Source organism: Nuphar pumila, chromosome 17 (assembly GCF_984573655.1).
Source record: "Nuphar pumila chromosome 17, dmNupPumi1.hap1.1, whole genome shotgun sequence".
NCBI lineage: Eukaryota > Viridiplantae > Streptophyta > Magnoliopsida > Nymphaeales > Nymphaeaceae > Nuphar > Nuphar pumila.
In genome coordinates this window covers 11,162,330-11,180,636 of record NC_143265.1, presented here as the reverse complement: position 1 = coordinate 11,180,636, position 18,307 = coordinate 11,162,330, and the positions used below count along the sequence as shown (strand labels likewise).

Sequence of the window (18,307 nt, the reverse complement as noted above, 5' to 3'; positions counted from 1 at the left end):
AGTTACACATGGAGACTGGAATGCATTTGATTGAAGATGGGATATTCATGCTACCCATCTCTCATGTCCACACACACACACACACAGAGAGAGAGAGAGAGAGACTATGGGGAATTAAATAATTCCACAGGGTGAAAATAACCCAAGAGAGACCTTAGACACAAAACAATGATTAAAGGAAACTTCCAGAAGCTGTAATCCTACCAAAAATCGCTACCGTGTATAAAAATATGGGTATATTCACAATTTTGAAAAAACACCAAGCCGATCCATACTGATTTTTTCTGGCCCGGTTTTAGTAAATTTTTTATTTATAACCTGAAGAAACTGCACCCGTCCCGACGACCTAGTAGCGCTGGCTCAGCCTGCCATAAATATGGTCATTGTGCCGGCAGTGTAAAACTGAGTTTTAGAATACTTTGGTTCACACAAAGAAATCAAATCTATTTGAGAAGGTAGAGCATCCGCGGCGCTATGAACGAAGGTAAAATTTAAGGAGCAAAAGCAAATATATCGGTGGAGATAATCAGCATTTTATAAGGGAATGCACATCTGATCATTTAAATCACTAAACACGATGAAACAGTCAGGACATAAATTCCACATATCCAACTTGCGACACCCAAGTCATCTTTCTTTAGTTATTCGGTCATAAGATCTGGACAACTTTTCATGGAAGAAAGACCAAATGCAGCCCTTTGTAAACCACGTCACCATCTATCCCATGGCATACTTCTGGGTCCAGTTACGCGCAGTTGATTCATACTTGGCCCTGTCAGTTTTGTACATGTGCGCAATCTCGGGCACCAGTGGGTCGTCTGGGTTCGGATCGGTGAGAAGAGAACAGATAGACAGCAAAACCTGCAGCAAGAATACAGGGCACACTAAGAGACTTTCATGAGCAAAGCAGAGAAGAAAAAAAAAACATTTTATACTTTGGATATGGTTAGTGCAGGGCTCCATTGCTCCTTCAGGATGTCCAGGCAGATACTCCCATTGCTATTGATGTTTGGATGAAAGACCTTGGTGCGGAAAGAGACCTGAATATGCATTGCGGAGTCATATACTATCTTTTTCACATGTTAAAGATAGGGATATGTCTTCCTCTTTTTTTACCTTTGGTGGCTTGAATGGGTAATCAGGTGGGAAGTGAATGGTCACAAGAAACACACCACCAGCATAGGGGCTTTCAGGAGGTCCCATAATGGTCGCTTGCCAGTGGAACATGTCCTCTGCTACAGGACCTATAGGTACAGGAAGAACAATAAACAATGATTTTGCAATCTTGATTGAATTATTCAAATATCGAAATCATGTGAGAGACCAAGGCATAGAGAACCGTGCACAAACTCAAGCATGCAAGTTTGAACAGTACATGTCCTTTGTGTGTAATTCCGAGTATATTGAGCATTTCCTCAACGAAAAACATGTTACAAGTCAAAATCTGAAGGACAAAAACTCATGGTATGATCACAAGGTGAAGGGAACATAAAAAGAGTTATTTAGTACCACACAAAATTAGCAGAGTATACGTAGCAACAAACAGTAGCAGGAAGAGGAACACAGTAAACATTAGAATCCGATGATAAAATATTTTTTGAGAAACCTAGGTCTACTATAATTAGAAAACAATTTTGGGGGTGGCGAAGCCCAGATATACTATAATTACAAAAGAATTTTGGAGAAGCAGATATTAATGGTAGGATATCATCACTGCTTATGCCAAATCTAAGAAGCCATAAACTCATCCAACTACTCGCAACAAATTTGGGGTGTCAATGACCGAGGTCAACATTTGATTAGTGACCATTACCCTACACATTATATCAATTAATTTAGTGTTAATCCATGTAACCTGGATGGTCGTATGATTCCCTTGAGATATCTAGAAGAAAATATTATGACTTAATGTGACTGGGAACACCTATAGGTGACCCAATAACTCTTAAAAGCTGGACGGCATAGCTATCCCCAAATTATGCAAAACTCAAATTCCCCTTAATAACATTAATTCCGTGTGATGCAAGATTTCATTTAACTGCAAGCTAGTCCAGGAATTAGAATATTTGTCATTTTACCCAGATAATCACAAGCACATGACCGTGGTCCACAGTCTAATGAATCTGATCCTATACAATATTGTTGCATGTAGGCCGATGCAAATAAATCTTTGTACACAGACAATCTGATGCCTGTATAATATATTAATCTTTATGTGTGGTAGTTTGTTTACATCAGGCAACGGATCATGTGTCAAAACAGTTTATGATGGATACAGGCATACAAATACTCACAAGGATTCCACGCTTGCCTGTGCAAGAAAATATGAGAAGATTCAAAGAGTTTATTGATCATTGGTAAATGAGGGAAGTTTCCCTGGCAGGCAATTATTTCACATGGTCCAACATGAGGGAGAATCCTCCCCCTGAAGAGGTTCGATAGGTTTACATTACATGCAGACATAATGGGAAAGGCTCATGAATGTTTCATTAGTAGACTCAGAGAATCATGGAGGAACTCAGGAAGGCCACCGGGCTATATACAGAATAGTCCTCAAGCATGGCTGTAGAAGCATGATCCACCAATGGAGATACAAGGACAAGACCTTTTGTAGCAATATCATGCTTTAGGAGGACGAATTGGCTGAATTTCAGAAACAACAAGAGACTGGGCCTGCAAGTTTCAGATGATAAATCGCACAGCAGAATCATTGAACTCATAAAGCTCATCCAAGACTGGAGATCCAAAGAGAAATGAAATGGAGATAGCTTTCTTGGATTCTGCGGATGAAAGAGAGATTAAAACATGTTTTTTTCACCACTGAGCATCCAAAAGACAAAGGATGAACCACACCCTCCATGCAGATTAGGGGAGATTACTTTAAAAGTAGGGAGATCGATTAGACAGGTTAATGAATTATTAAATGGTGATGGCTGTTGGGCAGAGAGGGTAATTGGTGGTTTAACCTTATTTTACAAAATTACATACTATCGGCCTGTCTTTGGAGTTGGAAACTGAAATCTGGATGGAAGTTGGGACCAAGCATTTGTGAGTGGCTGGATGACTGTTTTTGATAAATTCTTGGGAAAAAAATTAATATTCCAGTAACCAAAAAAACTAGGATTAATATTTGAAAGTTGCTAGGTCGGAACATACAGACCAGCATAAGAATGAAGTCCAAGAAGTGATGCGTGAAGCGAGCATCTAAGAAATGCTTGGATGCATGACACATTAATCACTTAAGTATAAGTGAAAGTGAGAAGACAACAGCAGGAACAAGCAAAAAAATGACTTAAAGATACAGCTAAAACAAGATAATAGCTACTTCTTGCTATGTCACATGAATACAGATGTGGGACACGACACCCATATGCTTAGTTAGATATGATCATTTTCAAAAAATTAGGACATAGGGACACGGCTGCACACACAAAGATGTAAGTGTGTGTAAAATAGCAATTTTAAATCACTAAATTTAAGAACATCAAATAATGAAACTAAGTTGAAATTGAAATGTAATGTAATTGATGACAAATTTTAAAAGAAAATTAACTCGAGTGAATATGAAAGTGTTGTGAAAAGAGCACCTCAATGCGCAAAAGACGTGCCTCACAGCAAGGGGAGGCCCCTCATGCATTGAGGTGCGCCCAAATAGCATAATTTCCCTGAGGCGTACGCAATGAGGCATATGCCTCAGAGCGAGGCGCACGCCTCAGACCTGTCAGGTCAAATGGGGGCTTTGACCCAAATTAAGGGAGAAACCCGACACTAATTAGGGTCTCTCTCTCTCTCTCTCTCTCTCTCTCTCTCTCTCTCTCTTTGCCGAAAGGAAGAAGAGCGAGAGATGCCGCCTCTCTCATCTCTCCCTCTCGTTATCTCTCTCTGCTGAGAGGTACACTCTTTGTCTCGTCTCTCTCTCTTTGTTTGTCTCTCATCTCTCTCTCCATCAGTATCTCATGTCTCTTATATCTCTTTGTCTAGTCACTCTCTCCCATCTCTCTCTCTCTCTCTCTCATGTCTCTCAGCCTTTCGTCTCTCTCTCGTCACTTTCTCTCTGTTCGACTATTCTTCTAGCAATTTCATTAACCCCCAAGGGTATTTCGGTATTTTCCGCATATTCACGTTAGTGAATATGTTTGTACATTTTTTCCTTTTTCCTTTTTTTCTTCTTTTCTTTTCTTTCTTGTTGACTTTGTCAACTCTTGGAAGGGGTCCAACACTAGACGTTGGACCCCTCCAACAGTTAGATTTCTAACCGTTGGAGGGGCTCCAACGTCCAAGGGTCCCTCTTTAGTATAAATAGGGGTGAACCCCTCTCATAAATGTATTCAATGCTTGGAGCATTGTTCTCCAATTGTTCAATAAAATTCTTTATATTTTGGCATTTGTGTTTTTCATTTGTACCTTGTGTACATTTTGTTCTAAGTGTTGTGCCTTTATGCACATATTCCTTTGTGGATGTGGTGCTTGTTTTGCACATTATCCCTTTTGAGATATTTTCACACGGTATCAAAGCAAGGTTGAAGATTGTGTGATTCTTCGTATTTGCAAGTGCCTTGAAAAGCGTGCCTTTGGTTTCTTGGTGAAAGGCATGGGGGCTTCTCTTCATTATTTTAGAAAGATTTTACGTCAAGTAAGATTTAAAAGTCCTTTTGTGGTACGTATTTTTCCTCCAATCTTTCCTCTCTAATGGGTGAAAAAGAGTCATTTTCAAACTACCATGTTTGGACCGGTAATATGGAGTCTCACATTAAAGGGAAAGGTCTTTGAGGATACATCAAAGGAGCCATTCCCGAACCCGAACCTAAGATCACCATTATTGAGAGGGGTGAAATCAAAGTCCTTGATGGTGAAGAAAGAGAAAAAGCCTTTGAAAAATACAACAAAAGGCATGAAAATGGGAGATGAAGAACTACAAAATCCTTTCATGGTTTTTTTCTTCTGTTGAAACGAAAATAAATGCCAATATTTTGAAGTTCAAGAAAGCTTTTCAAGTATGGGAGTATATTGAAAGAATGTATACTTCAAGAGATTTGTCCTATAAATATTATCTCCAAAAGAAGGCGTTAACTCTTCAACAAGGTGAAATGTTCGTTAGAAAATACTTTGCCGAGTTATCCACGATTTGGGTTGAACTTGCTCTCCAAGAATCTAAATGGAGTGGAGAGACAATTGAATTGAGAGCCAAACAATTAGAAGATGATCACTTCTTCAACTTTTTCAATGGGCTTAGACCCGAGTTTGAACAAACTACGTCCTCTCTTTTGTCTTCTCCTCCATTGGAAGATGTGCTTACCAAAATAAGTGGAGAAGAAACTAGATTGGGGATGAATAAAACCAATCTAAGTGTGTTGGCCATTCCTTCTAAGGATGAGGATGAGGGTGCTTATGCCGTCTCAAGACCGAGAAATAATGTCAAAACATATAAACCCCTTCAATTCAATAAAAGTCAAGGAGGAAGAGAAAATGGTGGGCATTATGGAAGAAGAGATTATAGTAAAATCATATGCTACTTTTGCAAAGAACCGAGACACATTAAACCGGTATGTCCTAAATGAAAAAAGATGGTGGCTATATCTCCAACTTTCCAACCAACCAAGGAGGAAGGACCTTCAACTTCCAACAATGCTATTTTGTCTCTTTTGTCTCTAAATCAAATCATGGAAGCTCTTCAACCTCTCCTCAAGGGATCCGTCTCCGAAGCCGCCATGACCACTTTCTCTCCTTCCAGTAAGACTCTTTGGCTCTTAGACTCGGGTGCATCCTTTCATATGACTCCAAATGTTTTTGTTCTTTCTAAATACTAAAAAAAAAAATCACCTCCTTTTGTCTCTACCGTAGATGAGGCTTCTCTTGAAATAAAAGGAATTAGAGATTTTGAAAGACAAAATTTTTTTATTCCTAAAGTTAGATTTATCCCAAAACTAAATTTAAATTTGCTTTCCGTCCCTCAACTATCGGATCATGGGTGTGATCAAGTTATCATCAAATAAATGTTGGATACATGATCGCCGGTCCGAGAAGTTGATTGGGGAAGGCTCTAGGAAGGGAGATCTATACTTTATGGAATTTCTTCAAATTCCAAAACAATCTTTTTGTAATATTGCCCAACATAAAGATATAAATGTTTGGCATAAACGCCTTGGGCATCCAAATATTGACAAACTCTCTTATTTACATTTTGCTAAAACTTTATGTAAAGACAATTTCAATTGTAATAATTGTATTCTTGGTAAAATGAGAAGCTTACCTTTTGGACAAAGAACTATGTTTTCATCTAAGCCTTTTGAAATTGTGCATTCGGATGTATGAGGACCGGCACCCGTAGTGTCTAAGAGAGATTTTTCATATTATGTTATTTATGTTGATGATTTCTCAAGATATAGTTGGATTTACTTCCTCAAACATAAACATGTGCTTTTTTCTACCTTTAAGGTTTTTCATATGATAGATACAAAATCAATTTAATAGTAAATTACAAATTTTTAGAACCGATTCCGAGGGAGAATTCTTTCAAATGATTTCAAAAGTTACATTGAAAATAATGGAATTGTTCATCAAATGTCTTGCCCAAAAACACCTCAACAAAATGGATTAGCCAAACAAAAACATAGACATATAATAGAAACTACAAGGACCTTACTCATTTCTCAAAAAATTTCAAAAAGATTTTGGGCCGAAACGGCTCTTGCATCGGTTTATCTCATAAATAGACTTCCATCCAAATTTTTGAATCAAATATCCCCTTTTTAAAACCTTGTATAAAAAGGAACTCAACTACAATAGACTAAGGATTTTTTGTTGTAAATGTTTTGTTGTCACCGACAAGAATTATAAACTATCTCCCAAAGCTATTCCTTATGCATTTTTGGGATATTTGGAAACACAAAAAGGATTTAGGTGTTATGATATTAAAAATGACAAACTATATGTTTCAAGAAACGTAACATTTTTAGAAAATATGAGTGGTTTTGAAGAACATAAAACTCATGAAGATAATGCTGATTACTCTTTTTTGTTTGAGTTATTATCTAGGAACGAGGATTTTTTTAGCGATAATGAATTAAATGAGGATGATGACACAAGTGAAAGTATTCCACAACCCATCCAACATGAAGAAGAAATAATAGTTGAACCAATTACCTATACACATAGAGATAAAAGTACCTTTAGAAGTGCAATAGAGAAGTATAGTGACCCTAGTGAACCTTCCCACCACTATCGAAGAACCAAAAGATCTAGGAAAAATCCTTCTAGATTTATATCCTATGAGTCTTTTTCTCTAAAACATAGGGCATGTCTTAGTGACATTCACTCATATCAAGAGCCTATGAATTTTGAAGCAGCTAAGAAAATGATAGAATGGAGGGACACCATGGATAACGAACTTAGAGCCCTCAACAAAGTCAAAACTTGGATCTTTCAATATCTTCCAAAATGAAAGAAATCAATAGGATGTAGATGGGTTTTTAAAGTCAAAACCAAGAGTGATGGCACTCTTGAAAGATATAAAGCCCTTCTTGTCGCAAAATGATATAGTCAATAATACAATATTGATTACGAAGAAACCTTTGCCCCCATTACTCGGATGGTCACTGCAAGATGTTTGATTACCATTGCATCTATTAAAAAATGAAACATTTACCAAATGGATGTTAAAAAATATTTTTTTAAATGGGGATCTTAATGAAGAAGTTTACATGAACGCTCCTCCTGGCATGGACGTACCAAAGAAAAAAGTCCTTCGTTTGCAAAAAGCGCTCTATGGTTTAAAACAAGCCTCTAAGGCTTGGTAAGATCGATTTAATGAAGTTATGATTCAAGAGAGTTTTACTTCATGCTACACTGACACTGCTCTATTTGTCAAAAGGTCTAATGCAGGAATTATGATTTTACTGTTGTATGTTGATGACATGTTGATAACAGGTAGTGACATAAAGGGCATCAAAAGTATTAAAACCACTTTAAAAGAAAGGTTTGAAATGTCAAACTTGGGGTATTTGACATACTTTCTTGGTATAGAGGTAGTCTACTCTCGTAGAGGTTATTTCTTGTCTCAAACTAAACTAGCGTGTGAGATTCTTGACAGATCAGGTATTTCTGATGATAAAATCTATGAGACCCCTGAAATTGTGGGATAAAAAATGAAGATCAATGATGGGATTCCTTTAGAGGATCTTACTCCCTACCAGCAACTTGTGGGGTCTCTAATATATCTTAGCATCACAAGGCCCGACATCTCGCATGTTGTGCACACCGCAAGCCAATTCCAACATGCTCCTACATCCGTCCATATGGGCATCGTTCTCCAAATTGTCGGATACATAAGGAAAACCTTAAACAAGGGAGGTTTTCTTTCCTCATCTTTTGAGTTAAATTTAATTGCATGTACTGACTCTGATTGGGGAGGTGGCCCAAATAATCGGCACTCCACTACAGGCTTTTGTATTTTTCTAGGTAAATCCCTGATCTCATGGAGATGTAAGAAACAGCAAAAGGTGTCTATCATCCACCAAAGCAGAATATCGAGTCACGGCTTCTACAACCATGAAAATTGTGTGGATTCATCAACTGCTACAAGACATGGGGATTCAGGTTCAAGGACCCACAAAGTTATGTTGTGATAATAAAAGTGCAATCTACATTACTAAAAATCACACGTTCCATGATCACACAAAGCATATTGAGATGGACTGTCAATATGTTAGAGAAGCATATTTGCAAAAAGTTATAGATCTTCCTTACGTGACCTCAGAGTATCAGTTGATAGATTTCTTCACCAAGGCGCTCTGCTCTCCAGGATTCAACTTTCTTCTCGGCAAACTCTCGGTCATTGCGCCCTAAGTTTGAGGGAGGGTATTAAATTGCATCTCTATTTTATATATATATATATATATATATATATATATATATATATATATATATATATATATATATATATATATATATATATATTTCACATCATATAACCCCCAAGGGTATTTCAGCATTTTCCTCTTTTGCACATATTCACATTAGTGAATATGTTTGTACATTTTTTCGTTTTTTCTTTTCCTTTTTTCTTCTTTTCTTTTCTTTCTTGTTGACTTTGTCAACTCTTGGAGGGGGTCCAACACTCCAATGGTTAGATTTCTAACCGTTGGAGGGGCTCCAACGTCTAGTGGGAGCCCCTCCAAGGGTCCCTCTTTAGTATAAATAGGGGTGAACCCCTCTCATAAATGTATTTAATGCTTAGAGCATTGTTCTCCAATTGTTCAATAAAATTCTTTATATTTTGGCATTTGTGTTCTTCATTTGTACCTTGTGTACATTTTGTTCTAAGTGTTCTTGTGCCTTTGTTCTTCATTTGTACCTTATGTACATTTTGTTCTAAGTGTTCTTGTGCCTTTGTGCACATATTCCTTCGTGGAGGTGGTGCTTCTTTTGCACATTATCTCTTTTGAGATATTTTCACATTGTGAACATTTTTCTTTTTGGACATATTATTGTAAATGCAGTTTTTTATGAGCTAGTGTATTAAAGCAATACTTTTTTCATTTTTCTTTGGTTTATAACCATGCAAAATACAAGTTCTGAATGTGGTTACCGGAGGTTTACTGTTTCATTTACATCTGTTAATAGGGCTATCATCAATTTATCTTTAATTGAGCAAAATAAACATGTTAAATGTAAAATTCAATTGTATATGCCAAATCTTACTTATTTTTTTATTGAATGCTCATATTTTATTTGTTAGATACTTATATAGATCAAGTTGTTGCATTAATGTCACTTTTACATGTTAATCTCATATTTTTTTGTGTTTATTTGAGATTTTTATTTCTTATTGATTGCAGATTCATAAATAAAGTATTTCTTTTATTTATTTGTATTTTTAGATATTTTTCTAATTTTTTTTTAAGTTTTCAAAAATATATTTTTGAGGCATATGCTTTATGGCTCGAGGCTTACGCCACACTTCATTTTTGGTGGAGCACCTCGCTATGCCTCAACGCTTTTCACAACATTGATATGAAATAAATAAAATCATAAAAGAAAATAGATAAAATTAATGACATAATGTTGATTGTATGCTATGTGGTGAAAAGTGCCGACTAGGCAACAAGAAACCAAGGAATTGACCAGATTCCTAGGTTTAAAAAAAAGGTCTTTTTTTCCTAACTAGGTGCCGACTAGGCACCTAGTCGACGCCTAACTTGCCCTCACCTAGGCGCGAGGGCAAGAAATTTTTTTATATGAAAACACGGGAGGGGGAGGGTTATAAACCTTTTTTTCCCTCTCTTTCTTTTTCTCTCTAGTTCTCTCGCTCTCTCTCACATGCTCGCCCACCGTCTGCCGTCACCCTCACTCACCGTCATCGCCTTCCACCTCTAGGTACGCTTCTCTCCCCCCTCCTCTGCTCTTCTTCTTCCCTCCCCCTTTCTTCACCTTTTCTTCTTCTTCTTCTTCTTCTTCACACTTGTGCACAACTGGCAGTCGGACCCCAGGTATGTCTCTCTCTCTCTCTTCTTCTTCCTCCCGTCCCCCCTCTTCTTATTCTTTTCCTTCCCTTCCCTTCTTCTTCCTCTTCCTTTTCTTTTCCTCCCATCTCCCCTCTTCTTCTTCTTCTTCTTCCCTTCTCTCATGTTCTTCTTTTCCTTTTCTTCTTCTGAAAGCTACGAAGACAACAACCGTGTGCAGCTGGCAGTCGAACCCCAAGTATGCCTCTCTCTCTCTCTTCTTCTTCCTCCTGTCTCCCCCCTTCTTATTCTTTTCCTTCTCTTCTTCTTCCTCTTATTTTTCATTTCCTCCCTCTCCCCTCTTCTTCTTCCCTGATCTTCTTTTCCTCCTGCCCGAGCTGCCTCCCCCTCCTCTTCTTGTTCTTCTTCTATTTTTTTTCGGTTGAATGAGAGAGAATCTATATTTTTCTGTTTTCCTTAATGCTTGTTTTAAAAGCATGCTTCTATTAAGGCATGTTATGAAATTTGTGTTAGTATACATCTTTTTTCTGTAAAAGTATGAAGGCATGATTTTTTTTTTATTTTATGGTTCGATCAAAGCATGTTATGTATTTTGTGTAAGTATATGATTTTCTGTTTTTAATTTTTTATATATCATGTTTTTGAAATGTTTCTTTGAATGCACATGATTCTGTTAAAGTATTTGTTGCTTGCTTTAGTTGATATATTATGTATACATCTTAATAAGATGATCTTGTTATTTATATATATGTAATATGTTTGATTCTTTATATATTCTGATTTCTAAAATGTTTCTTTGAATGCATGATTCTGTTTTACAGTGTTTGACATGTTAGTTTTTTGTCTATTGCTTACTGTTGATTTGTATGCATGTTTATTATTAATTTTTGCAGTTTGTTTCTATATTTTATGTATTTTTTTATTTTTTTAATTGGTGTATCGCCTAGTCCCTGACTAATCTTTGTAGGAGCTCGCCGCCTAGACACCGCCTACAGCATTTGACTACATAGATTGTATGTTTATGCCACATGGATACGACTTCCGATACGGGGATACGGCCATTTTTATGAAGCTTTTAATACGACTAGTATACAAGGGAACACAATACAGATAGCAAAATGGTGTATCCATGTGACATAGCTCTGCGTGAATCTAGTTTGATTATGTCGATGAAGTGTCTTATTGTGTCCCTAAAGTGTCTCAGTGTGTTGTTGTGTCGATACTACACATGCTAAGTGAAGTGTCACTGTGACATAGACTTCTTGTGTTAGGTTGATAAACTCCTATTTCTTGGGAATTTGGAGGTCAGCATAGTACTTAACAAGCTCAAAAATCAAAATCACATTCTAGAACTAGTTTAGATACTAGGAAGAAGGCCAACCATCAATGTCTTCTTGCTAGTCACCCCCTTCAGCTATCTTATTGTCCTCAATAGAGCAATCAACTAAATTCTATTTGAAAATTCATTTGTAGCAATCAGCAAACTCTCCTGGTAAATCAAGTAGTCCATACTCCATTGGGCAAGATGTACTTTTCCATCTTTTATGAAATAAAGACAATTGTGAGAATACAGTATCATAACATAGACAAGTCACAAGGTAAGAAAGCACTATGTGGCAAATCACACCAAATTAGACACAGTCAATATACAAATCTACCAGCAAAAATCACGTCAAAAGTGTTATTGAACTATATAATCACACAAACTTCTGTAATATGCAAATAACACATAAAGAAAAACATAAAATAAAATAATTATACAAATGATGATAAACAAACAAAGTAACTAATATCAGTACCAAAATTATAATATTTGCACAATAGTTGATGAGAATCAAGATTAGTGGAACCATTAAGAATCACAAATGTACAAGACTGGAATAATAAATAGTCAAATACATGTCTATATAGTGAAGCACACTCATAAGACAGAATATACCATACCATATAACTGAAAACCTGAAAACCTTCAGTAAAATAGAAAATAAATAAAGAAAACACATCGAAAAAGAAATAACGTTAAAGGGGAAAAAGAAAGGCCAATTTCAAATAAAGCCATCAATGTGGTCCCAACCAATATCCTAATCCTCGATAGGCAATTTATCTATTTATTTTCAGACCAGCTCATTCTTCCTTCCAGGCTTCTCCACCTCCACTGACCCAAATGATCCGAGCAGACATCCACAATCCAAGATTAAAGTCTTGGCATGGATGGTATACTAGGGCTCATGTAGGACATGCAATTGTGCCACTAATCTCATTTCTTAGAATCCAGATCGAGGGTGAGAGCAACCCATCTATTATAGTGTTCGGTCATCGCAAGAGCTATAAAGGAACACCACGCTTTGCCTATTCTTGATGCCATGCTCTCCTGAATTGCCCAGAATGTACCCAGGGCAAACACAATCGTAACCAAATTTGTTTTCTCATTGGAATGTGGTTATAGGAAGCACACAAGATCATAGGGCTGTCTTCTAAAGCCCACGTCTGTCATCAACAGCCAAGTTCCGAATCGCTTTATTTCAAATTCCACGTACATTCATATTTACGCTACAAAAAACTTCTGAACACCATGCATCCAAATCTCTCCCTGTAAATCACACAACCCATTCTGCAGGATGCCCCTGCTTTCTTTTGTAAACGCCTTTGCTCATCTTATAAAGAACAACGGACACCCAAACTAGCCAATAAAGCATTACGTTTTAGCAACCAAACAAAAAGGAAAGAACGGAACGCAAAACCCCATATTTCAAACAAAACGCAGAACTAAACTCGTGCACGCCGATCATAACGAAGAAAGATCGGTTAAAAACGTGCAGCAAAAACCAAAAAATCTAAAACGCCAAGAAAAGGGCGAATGGTATCGAAGGTAGATAGAGGAAAACGAAAAAGGAAAGAAAAGAAAACCCTAAAATCGTCAGAGAGAGTATAACCTGCGCTACAAGAGACAGGAGGATCCTTCTGCAGGTCCTTGAATTCCTTCAGAATTCTCTTGGAAGCCATCGATCAAAATCCCTAAAATAATCGCAGAAAAAGCGAAAAAAGAAAAAGAAGGAAAGAAAAACAGAGAGCTCTCTCAGTATCTCACGAGAAAGAGGCAAAAGAGAAAAGAAAAAGAAAACCCAAGAAACGAAACGAATCAGAAACCAAGGAAAATAACTCAAACGCCTAAAGAGAAGTAAGAGTTCCTCGAGGAAATTTCACGAACCACACGTCGTCTTCTCGCTTCTTCTCTTTTAGAGAGAGAGAGAGAGAGAGACTTCTCTTTTGGACGGACCCCAATTCTTATAAACGGTGCAGTTTTGCAGACCTTTTAAAAATTTATGTATAATTTAAATATAAACACTTAATTATTTGAATTTACCTTTAGCCGCCTCTATTTTCAAATATTAAAGATAATGTCTGGCCTGAGAAATGAGATGAGCCACCGGTAGCTTAGCTCATGTTTAGTTCGTAAACCGCTTGTTTGAACTCATGAAATAGGTTCAGCAAGCTTGAGCATGAATAACCAATGTTATGATCGTCTCAGCTCTTATAGGCTCATTACTTAATAATATATTTTACCAAGTAATAAAGTTTAAGGTTCTAATTCTATTGCTCACAAGTTTGTAACGATTATTTATTTTGTAAATGAGCTAGTATAAGCTTAGGTTAGAAGTTTTAGTGTTCAATTTTTTTTTATTTTCAACTCTAAAAAATATGTTTTTTTGCCAAAAAAAAATGACGTAGATGGTACTCACTTTTGGCATCACTCTTTGTTTTGGCGGGGAGTAGAAAAATATGTGCCAAACGTGGCCACTTAAATTTTTTCTTGACAATTTTATTGTTTTATCGTCTAACAGTTTAGACAGCTTGATCATATAATTGTCGCCTAAAAAAGTCAGGTGCCATGTCAGTTGTCGCCTCATGGGAAAGAGGCATCCGGTTTATCCCTTAACCTACGTTAAAATAAGAATTGACAAGAAAAATTAATAAAATGGATGAACAATCAATAAAAATGAATAAAACTGATAAAGATTTGATAAACAAAAGGTTGATTAAAGTTGAGAAAAAAAGTTTTGTTTGATCCTGCCTGCCATGTGAGTTGTCGCCTGAAAAATCAAACATCTAAATTTTTAGGTGACGGCAAAATTGTTAAGTAAACAATAAATTGGCTATGTTCCTTATATTTTCTAACTTGTGATTAACAATGATTTTTCATGAGCTCGCTTGAGCCTTGAACACCTTATGTTTGGTTCATTCAGCTCATTTACCACTCCTACTCAAATGACTATCAAAGTGTCTTATTTGGCCTTAATTGTGTGGTTAAAAAAACAAGGAACTATAAAAGTGATATTCAATAATACAAAGTAGGGAAGTAGGGTTGAAAGTGAAACCAGGCAATCTCTTAAAATTGTATGGGATTAATTTAAATATTTGAAAATCAAAGTCCCTAAAAAGTAAATTTGTCATACGCTACAAGTGTAAAATATGAAGAAAATTTTCCTTTTTTTTTCTTTATTTATCTATACCGGTATATTAATTTTTTGGATTTTTTATATATCCGTCCTTAACATATGAGCCATTGACAAATCCATCCTATCTTATTAAGAGTAACCTACTAAAAAAATTATGTCAAACCTACCCACCATAGGTTTTATTGGATTTTTAGTATTTTTTTTCAAAATGTTGACCGTAGTGATGTGATCTATATACTTATTTTTTATAAGAATAAGTTCTTAGAACATTTTATTCTGGTGCATGAACATGTTTTTATAAGTTTCAAAAATCAACCTTGTACAATTTTCATAAATTTTTGAAGCTCCAAATACCATTTTTTCTATACAAAAATCATGATTCAAGTGTCAATTTCTAGTAAATCATGAACACATCTATAAAGTCAGAATTTTGAAAAACAAAACACCAATTTTTTTTTTATTAAGTAGATTTGGCATGTTTTTTAATGGGTAGGTTTTCATTCTCGTCTCATTAATATTTATCATTTATCTTTTGGCTGACCACCTAAAAATAAGGGTGGCAATCGTGTCGGTTTGGCAGGTTGGCAGGTCGACCCGACGGGTTGGTGGGTCAGCATACCTCAACCGAACCCAACCCGTTTATTAAACGGGTCGGCTGTGGCAAACACGAACCCGACCCATTTAATAAACGGGTAACCCGACACGACCCGCCAACCCATTTAATAAATGGGTTGGGTCGGGCAAACGGGTTCTCGGGTCAGGTTGGCGGGTCGATGGGTTGGCGGGTTGACCCACCTGCCTAACCTGTTTATTAAACGGGTCAGCCAGGTTGGCGGGTTGGTATACCCCCAACCCGAACCCGACCTGTTTAATAAACGGGTTACGCGGGTCGACCCGTTTATTAAACGGGTTGGCTTAAGCCCAACCCGAACCCGCCTAAGAGGCGGGTTTCGGGGTCGTGTCAGGTTTTGCCACCCCTACCTAAAAACATTCTTGGGGCACATTTGAAAAGCTCTCTCTCTCTCTCTCTCTCTCTCTATATATATATATATATATATAGGTCGAAGTGGAGGGTTCAGCTCAACCCTCTTCCTCTCTTTCTCTTTGAGACCCTCCCTTCCCTGCTTGCAGCTTTGGGCCGTTGCCGGCCTGCATCTATTTTGACAGGCGAGATCTTGGCGACACTGACAGCCTTTCAACCAACGATGGTGCTGCTCGGAATGGTTGTGCTCGCTGGATTCTGACACTTTCATTGCCCTCATGAGGAGCCTCTATCAGGCGACGAATGTTGTCCATCTGCGAGGACGAGGCATCGTTCCACCTGGTGATATGTATACAATGGCTGCCCCTCACCCGACCTCTTCGAGCAAGTCTTCAAGCGGACCCTCTCCGAGATAGACGTTGTGGCCGTGATGGTGCTGCTTATGGAGGTGATCACTCACTGCCATCATCGGGGCATTACGCACTGTGACAGTATGTGAAAAAATGTTTTGTTCGATGATCAAATTACTGGTTGAAGCTTGACAGGGACATCAGGTACCGACAGTTGGTGGTTTCTTTCTTTTTCATTTTATATTTTTCAAACAAGTGAAATTTTTTCATTCTCATATGTAAATTTATTTATTTTCTACGATAGTTGCTTTCAAACATGCCCTTGAGGTTAAGAATCACGCTTGTGACTTGATAAAAACCGTTTTCCCCTTGATGAAATGTCATAGCTACCCTCTGAATGCATGCATGTGTTTTGTTTATATATTCAAGCATTTTCTTTTCACTGATTGACTCTCAGTGCATTTTTCATGAAGTATATGTGAATAAGTAGGATATTTGCAATGTTATCAAGAGGGCTGCTACAACAAAAGAAAAGAGAAAAATCATTCAAAAGAATGCACACAAAAATATGATTGAAAAGAAAAGGAACCAAAAAACTTAGGGAAGAAAACCCTCTATATGTCAATCCATCTCCTTAATGAAAATGCAAAATTTTCAACCGCATTCTCTGGACCCCTTTCCCCAAAAAGGAAACCCAAATGTCAAATTTTACAAGCAATGCCACGAAAGAAATCGATAAACAGGACTTGTATGGTGTGGGCATTAAATCTACTTCTCTTCACAAAAACATATATATACATATATATATATAGGATGGTGTGCTCCAAGTTTTGGTGTACCCGCATATGCCCCAAGGTCAAGCACACCTCTTTCATGCAATTTAACCTTATGGATGTCATAAGCATGGTTTGTTTGGTAGGAACCATACATTGGATTATGTTTTTTGAAAATAAGATCATGATTTTTCAAGTAATAAAATTTTGGTGCATTATGAGCCATTGATTTTTCTGAAAATGACTATACTTTATGATTATTTTGACATATTTTTCTAAAAAACTCATAATTTTTGTTATTCTTTCGATGTCCAAAACTACAAATACCCAACTTTGTTAGAACCTTTTTACCCTTCGCAATTACGAACTGACAAATTAATATTGCGATAAAATTATATTGCTCGTCGACTAGTGCAAACTCCTACTTAAATCCAAAATCACATATTTTCTTATGTGGACCTCACGAACTCGCAGAAATTTATTTGCAAACATTCGGTTAAACTGAAACAACTAAAATCACAAATATCCTACTTATTTGCATATATAATATGAACCTCACATAAATTTATTTGTACACATCCGATTAGACTGAAACCACTGAAATCAATCAATATTCTACTTATTCGCATATACTTTATGATTTTGTATAAATATATTTGCAAAAATTTGGTTAGACTAAAAGTCAGAACATCATAAATATCCTACTTATTCGCATATACTTCATGAATTCATATAAACATATGCATGAACATCTACTTAAACTTAAACAGAACGTCACAACATAGCAAATATCTTACTTATATTTGCAAATTTATGACATATATGCGATATTTCCTATTTTTTATGGAGTTCATGAATCATATATAAACCCAAGACTATTTTCACATAAACTAAGGTTTTTTGTGGTCCCCAACCAGTGGTCTCCAACCTACTTCCCTTCGATGACTTGTTCCAGCAACTATTCATAGGCGGCACTTTATTACTGTTAAACCATCAACAACATTTTCTTTTCGGTAAGCACATCTTTAATGACTAGATCAAATAGTGTTTTTCGACCAGTGGTCCCCAACATGCTTACATTTGGTTCTTTGTTTATTTTATACCTTGTGTAGCTTGTATTATAAGCATGTCGTTAGAGCATTGTTTGATTAGGGGACTTACTCATCCTCATAAATAGTTTTTTTTCAATAATTTTTCAATATTTCTTGTCTTGTTATTATAGAAAATTTTGAATTTATTGAATACAATATGACCACTAGGAAGTGTAATAACCTTGATTTTTATA

General features: G+C 36.6%; 1 protein-coding gene across 1 annotated transcript; it reads right to left on the bottom strand.

Annotated features, from left to right (window-relative positions):
- Positions 1-513: 513 nt before the first annotated feature.
- LOC149811626 (ubiquitin-conjugating enzyme E2 8-like) lies at positions 514-13,705 on the bottom strand. The gene is made up of 5 exons (XM_089992752.1): positions 13,669-13,705; positions 13,394-13,475; positions 1,117-1,244; positions 936-1,040; positions 514-861 (listed from the first exon to the last, which is right to left on the bottom strand). Exons 2-5 carry the CDS (start codon positions 13,461-13,463, stop codon positions 718-720), a joined length of 447 nt encoding a protein of 148 aa, XP_089848878.1. The 5' UTR covers positions 13,464-13,475; positions 13,669-13,705; the 3' UTR covers positions 514-717.
- Positions 13,706-18,307: the final 4,602 nt, after the last annotated feature.